A 12,028-nucleotide genomic window follows, 5' to 3' on the forward strand; every position below is an offset into this window, starting at 1 on the left:
GGCACGGTGGTGTAGTGGTTAGCGCTGTCGCCTCACAGCAAGAAGGTCCGGGTTCGAGCCCCGTGGCCGGCGAGGGCCTTTCTGTGTGGAGTTTGCATGTTCTCCCCGTGTCCGCGTGGGTTTCCTCCGGGTGCTCCGGTTTCCCCCACAGTCCAAAGACATGCAGGTTAGGTTAACTGGTGACTCTAAATTGAGCGTAGGTGTGAATGTGAGTGTGAATGGTTGTCTGTGTCTATGTGTCAGCCCTGTGATGACCTGGCGACTTGTCCAGGGTGTACCCCGCCTTTCGCCCGTAGTCAGCTGGGATAGGATCCAGCTCGCCTGCGACCCTGTAGAACAGGATAAAGCGGCTAGAGATAATGAGATGAGATGAGCTGTGCCCCAGAGTGAATCTTCATGTGGATGTATTGAGTGATGAGGAGATAATGAAAACAGGACTAATGCTGAATCATCTTCCTCATCACCTGTTTTCGTACCTGCTGCAGATGGTGTACATGTTAACACACACACACACACACACACACACACACACACGAGATTAAGATGTCCCTGGACAGGGCGCAAATGAAAATGGCAACTAATTATGGCGTGATGCACCCAGCTAACGGCTGCAGCCAAGCAATACAACGCATTTACTTATGTTCTTCCCTTTTCTTTCTTTCTCTCTCTGTATTTTCTTATGACAATACTAACAGTGCAAACTGCATCCATTACTGAGGCAGTAATAATAATAAGAATAATGATGATCATCATCATCCTGATCATCATGAAAGGCTGCTTTCAAGCCATTTCTACAGCATGCTCATAAAATTCCAGGTGTTGTGTACCATCTAGCTTCTGTCCAAAGAAAAACAAAACATTTTTTTTTTTTTTTTTTGGTCTGGGTTTTAACCCCAAAAATATAAAAATCCAAACACAGACCTGTCCATATATCATATGGTGTTCCATCTGTGGCTACATCCGAAAGAGACAGAGAGAGGTGCTAAATGAGCAAGGAAAGGAGAGACAAGAAATAGACAAGTTCTTCTTCCTGTCCGTCTTTGCAAGTGAAGACCATCAACCGTGACAAATCAACAAAACCAAACACGTTTCCCCCCCCACACACATCTTTCCCTCTCTCTCTCTGTTCCCTTTCTCCCTGTGACAGGTGTACAAAGGTGGACATGTGCCATGGGACTGTGTGTGAGAGAGAGAGAGCGTGAGCAGAGATAAACTCGTGCCCCTCATTATGAACGTGACATTGAGTGTGAGCCGTCCATCAAAAGCAGCCAAAAGGACGGACTGTATAATAATCATGACAGATGACGAGTTGTGGATGAGATTCTGTTCACTCACTGTGTAGCGAGAACATATGCTTGGGACGCTCCTCTACACAGGAGCTGTTTCAAGCTCAATGGCCACCATTTTAACCAATAGGAACCTCAGCAGGCACTTATTCCTTCCGTTCATTCCAGTTTACTTGCGAGTTCATGGACCTGTATGAATCAACGTCACCTCGGTTTCTGCCTTTAAACATACACATGGATTCAAGTTTTCCGTCGCGACGATGGATTTCCGTCAACTGGGAGCGCTAAAGGTCAATAATGAGAGTGATGCAGATCCGAGGAAGAAAGGGGGGGTAGGCCCATAGGTTTGACACCGATGTGATTTAGAACTTCACCAAGCTGCTGTGATTGCCTGTTGTTGAACCCTTTCTTGTGCTATGTTTGAGTATATGTAAAGGAATAAGTTGTTGCGCTAGATAGGCCTAAATAAATAAATACAGCCTCCGCTACTGTCTAGTCCCGGGGAGGCTCGGCGTAGGCAGCGAGCCGCGGTGCTCGGCTTGAGTTTCGTTTCTATCGGCGGCTCCAGCCCGACTTTGGACGCTCGTAACTGGGCCAGGGGAGGTCCCAGCCGCCCCAAACTTGGCAGCCAGCAACCTCTGCCCTCTCCCCAACGAACCAGCGCTGCCAGGGCGGGCCAGCCCCGCGCCTCGGGACGCGATTCACCCCGAGGCGAGCCGCGGCGCTCCGCATCAGTTTCCTTTTAACGGCGGCTTCACTGATGAAACAATCTGGCTGTCCTACTACTAGGCAACTACTTGCCTACTACTAATACTAGGCCTATTGGAGTAGTAATAATAATATTTGCCTGTTGAAAGGCAATCAGGTGAAAAATCTAAACAGCCCTGTTGAAGCCACAGCAAGATCTATGCTATTAAGCCTTTTGTAGGTTAAACAGGCTTCGGCAGACAACGTTCTGGAAAGGCTGTGTTTTTCTTTGGTTTGATTAGCCTACAATTTAATCTTTAAACATTATGGTTTCAGCAGTTCGCTTAAACATTGGAGGCTGCAGAGTCGGGCTGCAAGATTTCCCGACACTTGTTTAAGATGCCAAACTTCATAGTAAGGAGAAAATAATTCCACAGTATTTACTGTCTCGTCAGTCTCAAAAATTAATAGTGAAGGACCAACGCGAATTAAGTCCCAAAAAAACATCTCGTAGGCCTATATTTTACATTTTCAAAAAAGTCTGGAATCGGAAGTCGGTCAGTGGAGTGTAATGAAGTGTCTCATTCACTAAGCACAAAAGGTCGGAAAACAGTGGAGAAAACAGCTATTGCTTAAACAGGCTACTAATGGTTTACATTGGTAATTTAATGTATGTGACAAATAAATTCATTGATTAAATAGATAAAGAAGCGAATACTCCAAAGCTCAAAATTCAGGAAAGTGGCTCCAGTGTCGCAAGTGCACAAGAACAGTTATTTGAAAGTTAACCTAATGAATTTGTGCGTGCACGTGCGATTTCATGAAGAACCGGGACAATTGGCATTCGGTGAAAGATTCACACCTATGACTCATTATATTCGCGCGCGCCCTCTCGCCCACTGCTGCTTCGTTTTCCCGCCCGATTTACACGCGTGTCTGAAGATGGAGTTTTCAGAAATCTCCACTCTGCCCAGAGTTTGCGAAAGTAGCTGTTTTCAGTGACTGAAACCTCCGTATAGGTGTGAATGAGAGGTGCAACTGAATAAATAAATATGCGTCTTTTTTATCCGGCTACATGTAGGCTATCACTGCGCAAAGCCTCTAATGTTGAAATGGTAGTAATATTTGTTAAAATAACAGTAGGCTAATTTCCACATTAATCGGTAAAATGGCCCAAGGGATGTGATGGGGGGGATGGCCGTTTTATAAGGGGGATGATTTGAGATTTTTATTTCAGAAGGGGGACGCCTCCCCCCACATCCCCCCTCAACTCGAGTACTGCGTATAAGGCCATATTTCACCGGACATAGGCCCTTCGATTTCCATCACTAGAGCGCGTCAAATTACTTTCGGTTTTGCCAGCATGGATGCGCTTTTTTTAAATGAAGGCACAGATGTGTCAGACATCGACAAAACGGTAAAGAATAAGTGGAGATGGGCTTGGCGAAATGAAATGGGCGATAATGGCAAGCTCCTGCTGCTGTGCCAAGGAAAAAGAAAAAAAAAAAAAAAAAACAGGCATCAGGTATTGCCAAACTAGATGCCTTTGGCTTCACTGCGAAGAAGCAGAAAAAGTGAACTTTCACTTTACTTTTCTTGTTTCCTGGCTTTATTCCAACAGATTTTCCTATTTTTCTTTCTGTTCCACTCTTCTGAAAGCATGGTTCAAGTTCGACTGCACTTGCACTTTTCTCTTAACCACTGCTGTGCATTACTAAAGTATTGTTGAAATAAATTTGCACTTTGCGCTGAAAACTTGATGTTTCAGCATGAATAGCCAGTAATGACAATGGTAAAGTCTTGCCTTAGCTTTAGTCATTGTTAAAATTATGTAAATGTACTATAAGTAGGGGCCGAGGGGATAATGGACAACACGGCGTTTAAAATTTGACGCATCGCTGACGTGGTGGGGCCAACGACATGGAGCTTTTTTTTTTTTCAGTCAGATGATTTTTTTTTGCTTTAATCCATGCATACATTGACCACTCTTAACTCTTTACTGCTAGTTAGCCTTACCTGCTTACAGGTTAGCTATATCAGCTATAGGAGCTCTAACGTCATGGTATATTAGTTAATGGACTTGAACAGAATGGCTCTTCATGATCTGCAGAGACAAATCTGAATGGTTTGCTCCTAGAAAAAGGGGTTCAAGGTTTCACTGGATAATTATGGATTCTTTAAAAAAGGGTTATATAAGGATAAGAAGGGTTAGATCACTTCAAAAGAAGCAATGGACAGTAAAAAAAAAAAATCAAGTTGAGAAATATCTTCAAGATTAATATGAGTTGAGTCATCTTAACTCACTCGTGCTCTGGAAGACTGAAATATTTTATTTGCTCAAATTAAAAGGTGATCATTTGGCCTAAATGGCACAACTGCTGGAGAAACCGAAATTAAAAAAAAAAAAAGCACAGGGAAGATGAAGAACGATTGTACATGATGAACTGATCGAGTGTTCTGTACCTCAGTTCCTCCAGGCTTCGCCAGGTAAATGGCGCTTTTCGTACATGCGTCGTCCATACATACAGGCAAGAGGTGATCCTGAGAACCGTCACCATCTGAAACCACAACAGGAGGGGAGAAAGACAAATTTAATCAAATCGCATTTTCAGAAATATCAAACATTCCTGTTCGAAACCTTGTACTCCTTTAATATGATCCATCTTTTATATCCCTGCCTCTGATGTAAGAGTTAACACATCGCCACGGTGCACAGTCAGATGATTACCACATACTGAACGGGCCAATCAGATCCAACAGGCAGCTCTGGGCTTTTAGACACACAGTAATGAAGCGTTAATGGGAGAAAGAAAGGAGTGGGAGGACGAGTGTTCTGCAATTCAACACTGCTGTCAGCCTTTATCTTTCCATCTTCTCTCTCGCTCTCTTTGTTTCTCTCTCAGCTCTGATCAGTACGCAGATTGAGGTTTGCTCAGAGGACGGGAAAAAGAGGGAACGTTGGAAGAATACAGAGAGAGTGTGTGTGAGAAATAAATGGGGAGAGATAAAAGGAGAAAGAAAAAAGTAGACAGTCTTAAGAGGATGGATAGATAAAGATATTTAGATGAATGAAGAGATAGATGAGCCGATAAAAATGGGGAAGGAAAGATGGAATGACTGATGGAGGGAAGATGCTTTTTGAACCCATATGGACGGACTGACTGGTGGTGGATGAAAATTTATTGATGCCATAATGAAATGGGAGGAGAAGGAAGGAAGGAAGGAAGGAAGGAAGGAAGGAAGGAAGGAAGGAAGGAAGGAAGGAAGGAAGGAAGGAAGGAAGGAAGGAAGGAAGGAAGGAAGGAAGGAAGGAAGGAAGGAAGGAAGGAAGGAAGGAAGGAAGGAAGGAAGGAAGGAAGGAAGGAAGGAAGGAAGGAAGGAAGGAAGGAAGGAGCTTATATGTGGATTGATGGATGAATGGAAATAAGGATAAACAGAAAAAGATATGTTGATGTCCGTGAGATGAATAGATTGATAAGGGGATGAATAAACTGGTACTGGATGGATGGAAAACTTGACAATGGAAGCAGAAACCCAGTAGATTATTTTGCTCGAAGTGTCAGTCATGAAAGGTGGAAGGTGGTGCTATGGCTGGCTTGAACAAATGGATGACTAGATGAATGATGGATGGCGAGATGGACGTTGTTGATTAGCTGAATTATAAGTGCGGACAAATTCTGTCGGTCATCAGTTATGTCAATTCTGTCCGTTATCTCTTACAAGCTCCACCTCTTTCGTTATGCGATGCTTTATGGGAAAGGTTAATGCAAAACGTCTAAAAATTTCAACCTAGGTGATTTTTTTTTTTTAAACCTGGGTTAAAATTGTTAACCTAGTTCATAATTTTCAACCAAGGTACAATTTTGGATCATCTAAGAGATTCTTAAAAAGGATTTTCCATTACTTCTTTTGTTTCTCTTTTTTCCATCCACTTCCTCTCTGTCTACACCTACCTAGTATTTCCTCTTGTCTGTCTGTCTGTCTACCTATTCCCATCTACCCAATTAGGATTTTAAAGCATCTTTTTTCATACCTAACCAGGATTCCAACTTGGAACTTTCTGATTAACCCAACACCTGAACTACTATAATAATAATAATAATAATAATAAATTAAATTTATATTTGCGCCTTTCAAGAAACCCAAGGACGCTTTACAATAGACAAAGAAAGAAAAATAAATAAATAAAAAAATATAATAAGAAAAAAATAAATAAAAAGTAAAAAGTCCACCAAGCAGGGGTCAGGATGTAATTCCCGTGGTGTAGCAGCCACAGTCCCACCAAAAGGCGCACGAAAACAAGTCCCACATCTCCAGCACCGCCGCCGCGACGCCGTCAGCAACATCGCTCAAACACCACGCCATGGATCCACAAAGCGAGCAGAGAAGCTCCGCCACGCAGAGCGCTGGTGTGTCCCAAACCGCCTGCACAGCCGCCGCGACGCCACCGAGCAACATCGCTCGGAACATCACGCCAAGCGTTAAAGCGCAGAGCACTGGACAACCACGATGTAAAGTGAGCAACAAGCTCACTGCAGTCCATAGCTGGGAGCACAGGCATCACCCACAGCGAACCAAGGCCTGGAGGGAACCGACGCCCAAAACTAGGTCCAGAGCTACACCACAACCGGCAGACAAAACACACAAACAAACATCAAACTACACAAACACACAGGAAAAAAAAAACAGAAAAAGAAAAAAAAAAAAAAAGCTTTACTCAACCAGAAACGATTGCCATAGAAGGAGTGATGTATTATATTATATATTGATTTAATAAATTCAAATCAGTCCAGTCTTATTACATCATCAAATAGTTTAAAATACAAAGTCTTCCCAAATCCTGACCCTAAACCCAACCCGAGATACAGCAAGTCTCCCGAATACAAATAGCAAATTATGAACTGGGTTAAAAATTCTCACCGAGGTTGAAAAATTCCACCTGACCTACAGCTCTGACCTGTAACATCTACTTCAGTCATTCGACAATTAATCGCTCTCTCTCTATAACTTCATACTGCTCAGTGTGAACACTCGGAAATACAAAAGGATATGATTTGAGGTAGAACAGCTTGTGAGCTGTAGGAGAGAGTGTGGTTTTTTTGTATCAGTGTGCATCACATTAATCGGCTCATTCATGTGTGAATCCTCCAAAGAACCTCTCCAGGAACAGAAGCACAAACAGGCAGCTGGCTGTCAGTGTGCACGCATCAAAGGTCCTTTTAGCTAGCACGAGTTGGGAGATGCTGCTAGCATGTGGTCAACAACAAAAGCTATTCAGGTTTCAAATCGCTAATGAGCTTCAATCGGCGAAGGCTACCGAGACGCATCCAACTGCTAATGAACTCAATGGTCCGCTGGGCACGTTAGCGCACTGGATTAGCACTTCAGCATGAGATGCGAGCTAATGCATGTTCTTGCGATGATCATGGAGATGTTATTAGGCTCATGAAGTTGCTTCAGTCGTTAGGACACACTGGCGAAGCACACACAAAGCCTGAAGCGTTCTTTAATGAACACACACACACACACACACACACACACAACTAAATGACTAGAACTTAAATGTCATATCTCATTACGAGCACTGCTCTCGCCTCAAGAAGAAAAAAAAACCCACCAGATATTGGAAAAAAGTGAGGACAGCTCCCGCCATCATTTTTTTTCCCCTGGACAGCCAAACATGTTTGTGCAAGTTCGATTAATGAATAACTCCTTCAGCTGTCACTTATTAAAAAAAGAAAAAAGCAATCACCACTCTGATAAAGCAGATGGACGGTTTTGTCTGGCATATGTTGTGCATTCATTAGGCTGTTCATAACTGCACCACACACTTCAGAGTTATAATCACTAAACATGGTTTATATGGACATAACACGTCTCAGCACACAGCATTCCTTCTTCCTTTTAACAAATCATGTACATTATTATTATTTTTTTTAAATATGCCGAATATTGATGTACATCTTCAGCTGTAAAGGAGTTTGTGGAAGGGTTTAACGAACACAATTTCAGATTAGATTTTTGTCCAACAACTCTGTCATATCAGAGTATGACATGGTCTGGTTGTTTAATCATCTTTCCATTCTGAGGCAACAAGGTCCTAAAACTGAAACATGGAAACACAAGGATCTGGGACCAGAGGGTGGTTTCCTCGAAAAATGTCATCAAGGGGAACTTCTGACTCCAAGAACAAAGGGCTCTCCAAACATAAAATGGAAAAGCTGAAATAGGATTCTGCGAACACAGGAACCTACAAACATCAGGCCCTGAAAAACAATGCTTTTGGAACGAATGGTTCCAGGAAATCTAGGACTGAAACATGAACATAGGACCATAGAAACACAGGGCTGAAAGATGAGACCCCTTTTTTTTCCCTTTCTCTCTCTTTTTTCAGAACACCGAGACCAGAAGCTTTCTTTTTCTCTCCTCCTGCGTAAAGACCACAAGCAGAGGCCATCTACATCGGATCTGCTTTAATATCAACAGATCTTCGATTAAGGTACGTGAATCTTTTCATCATGGCACACCTTCAGCCTATTCAGTGTGCTGAGTGCAGGATGTTTAGTCATTCTTCCTCCGTCGCTAGCGATAGCTTTATTTGTGATAAGTGCAGATTAGTTAGCTCTCTGACGGAGAAGATTACAGTGCTAGAAGTGCGTGTCCAGGCTTTAGAGAAGGTCAGTGAGCATGAGAACAATGTAGTTTCTGTAGGGGAAAGTCTGGATGTCCTAGGTGGAGTTAGTAATCCCCCAACTCCGGCATTAGAGCCCTTACAGCGGGGCGAATGGGTGACGACTTGGCGGCATAAGCGTAGAGCCAAAGCTACCGCTCAGGCTTGTCCACTGGAGCACCACTCCTCTCTTCTCAAAAGGAAAGTTTGGCTGAAACAGTCCTGGGAAGATGAAACGTTGTGAATATGCAACCTTGCAAACATAAGACCCAAGGAATATGGAACCCTGGGAACTTTGAGCAGAAACATGGTACAGTTGGCACTTAGGACCTTGGAATGAAGAGGTCTAGGAACATGGAAGCCTGGGAATATAAGAAGATAGGAACATGGAAGCTTGGGCTGAAAACAGCACAGTGGAAGCTGAGAATTCTGGGAACACGGAACTCTGAGAATATGGAACCCTCGGAGCATGGGACCCTGGGAACCCTTAGCTAAAAACACAGCACAGTTGGGAAGTAGAGTCCTGGAAAAATGGAACCCTGGAGACATAAACCTTTGGGAAAATAGGTCACAGGGGACAGGGATCAGGGGACTCTGGGAAAATTAAGTGAAAATTGTGGCAGTACAATTTTAGGCAGCATGGGGGGAGAACATGGAACTCCAGGAACAAGGGAACATAGGACACTAGGAGCATTTTGGGTGAAACATAGCACAGTGGGAACTTAGTGGCCTGAAAATATAGATATAGAGTCTTGGGAACATGGAACTCTGGCTATGTAGGACCCTCGGAACATGGAAGCCTAGGAACTTGTGGTTGGAACACATCTCAGTGGGGACTTAAGGCAGGGGAAGCAGAGTCCTGAGAATATACAGTCCTGGGAGTAGGAGACTGAAACCCTGGGCTGTAAAAAAAAAAAAAATAATAATTTAAAAAATAAATAAATAAAAATACACAGCCCTTGGAATACGAGGTCAGTTACATTCGGTTCATTTAGTTATATCATGATCATTTCATAATTATCTGATATTAAGAGGGAGTCCAGTGGTTTGTGGCCCAATGCTGCAAACAAAGACCCATATCAAGGGCGCCTGGCTTCCATGACTGACATGGTTGTGTTCTTTTAGCGGTCCTTATCTCTCTCACACAGTTTAATACTTTTATTTGGATCATCACACAGGGAAGGATTGCAGATCCAAACATTATTGGAAATACTCTGTAGATTGGCAAGTGTGATCATAAAAAAAAAAAAAAAGTCTAACAATGTCTATGGATAAATATGACATCTCCGTCTCCAGATGGACAAACTACCTATTATGGCAGAAATTGAGCAATATTTAACCAGCCTCTTAGCGCTTATTTTGCATAGTCCACACAGTTGCAACCCACGTAGGACAAGTTTATGTACATGCCCAAGGCTCCCAAATACAAGAACAATTAATTTGCAATTATAACCAAGGCACATAATTGACTCCACAAGTGTCTGATACTTTAGCATCTTGGTGTTAAAACAAGTAACCACGTATAAATCAAACACACACACACACACACACACACACACCTTTTGCGTGCTGGAGCACAAAAGCAATTTGCTTTCATGGGAGGCAGAATTTATGAACACACCATTAATTTGTTCATCATTTTAGTAGAACTGTGTGCAACGATGCAGCACAGCAGACCAGTTTAAACACCACATACTGAGGCTTTAGGTTGATGTAACTGGATCCATGTGCAAACAAACAAAACAAACCTGAGCTTAGGTGTGTGTGTGTGTGTGTGTGTAGCAGCAGGATGGAGGAGGAGAACTGGTTGAGAAAGGAATGAAGGAGAGGAAGGTCAGTGGTGAAGATTAGAAGAGGAAAAGTCTCAGCAATCTTGACAGCCTGGAGTGTGAGCAGAATAACTCAAACACACAACACCCCACTCCCACACATTCTCTTTCTCTGCTCTTATGCATGTTCTCCATCTCCTCCACTCCTGCTGCACCGCTTCCAACGTTCAGTTCATCATTATCTGATATTAAGATGCTTCCAGTGGCATGTGGACCAATGCTGCAAACAAAAGACCCATATCAAGGGCACCTGGCTTTCATGATCGACATGGTTGCATTCTTTTTAGCTGTCCTTATCTCTCTCTCTCACACACACACACACACACACACACACACACACACTTCGATTAGAACAACACTTAGAAAAAGTCCTGGCCTCCCACTCAGGTCAAACTTATCACAAGCAGGGCAATTGGGGAAGGGATTTGCTTCCATCGCACGGTGTGTGTCTTGGTCAAGGGTTGGTTAAGGACAAATCACCAGGGAGCCATCAAGAATCAATAATCCGTAAACCTCAGAATTAAACCAGACAGAAAAAAAAGCCGCTAGGTTGAACATTAGATTTGCATTTTGTACAGAATGTTATTAATCATGGCAGCAGATCTCAAATCCCAAAAATATGACAAATTAGGAATATTAGCCTTCTTAATGGAGATTTAATTAACACTACAGAAGCCATGCTTTGTACTTTAAGCTCTTATTCAAGGAATTTATTTTTACAGCCACCATCAGCTGTAATACAGCAAGGGTTAATTATGGTGATCCTACAGTTCTGTGCAAACGTCTCGTTTTACAGGCACCCTGGGTTTTTTCATCCAATCTTTGTTACAGATTTCTATTTTATGACTTCTACATTATCAAGTCAGTACAAAAACAACACTTTAGAGTCCAAATGTTGGTTTTCCAGCACAAAATTAAATGTTACGGGGGGCGTTTGTATCTGATCAGCATATTCCATAACAGAGCGCTTCTCAGATTGAAAAAGAAAGCACAATGAAGGCTGCTGGGTTTTGGTGTAAAATGAAGAAGTGAGTGTGACAGTCAAAGTGTCCAGAAGAACTGGGGCTGGTTCTGTAAGATGCTCAGGAAAACCTACAGATCATTTCCGCATAAAACTGCACTCACTGGACCTCAGACGACTATTTTATTTATTTTTTTTTTAAAGCAAAAAATAAATAAGCAGGACGCAAATACACTGATTTCTTTAATAATCAAAGGCATCGAACAGATGATCAACTCACAGAGAGAACAAACAGCCGAACATTAGTCAGCTTCCAGTCCACATACATGAGCTCACAGACACCGGTGAGGAGCCTGACAGGGAGAGAGACAATAAGCCCCTCCCACCCTGAGAGCACGGCCAGTTTTGCGGTCTTGGACTCGCGGCCATCACTGGGACTCGAGCTCCGGATTACAGACTGAACGCTTTCCTGTTGTGCCGCTCAGGATGCAGCGTAGCCGTAATCGACGTGTTGGGTTTTCCCCCCCACATAAAGAGTTATAGTACAACAATTTAGATAACTTACAACCCCGATTCCAAAAAAGTTGGGACAAAG

General features: G+C 42.9%; 1 protein-coding gene across 1 annotated transcript in view; it reads right to left on the minus strand.

The window, feature by feature from the left end:
- itfg1 (integrin alpha FG-GAP repeat containing 1) overlaps positions 1-12,028 on the minus strand; it is a 288,511-nt gene that overhangs the window by 158,106 nt on the left and 118,377 nt on the right. The window contains exon 9 of the mRNA XM_060911643.1: positions 4,437-4,531. Coding sequence (XP_060767626.1) covers positions 4,437-4,531 — 95 coding nt within the window. The remainder of the gene's footprint in view (positions 1-4,436; positions 4,532-12,028) is intronic.

This window comes from Neoarius graeffei, chromosome 27, assembly GCF_027579695.1.
Source record: "Neoarius graeffei isolate fNeoGra1 chromosome 27, fNeoGra1.pri, whole genome shotgun sequence".
Classification (NCBI taxonomy): Eukaryota; Metazoa; Chordata; class Actinopteri; order Siluriformes; family Ariidae; genus Neoarius; species Neoarius graeffei.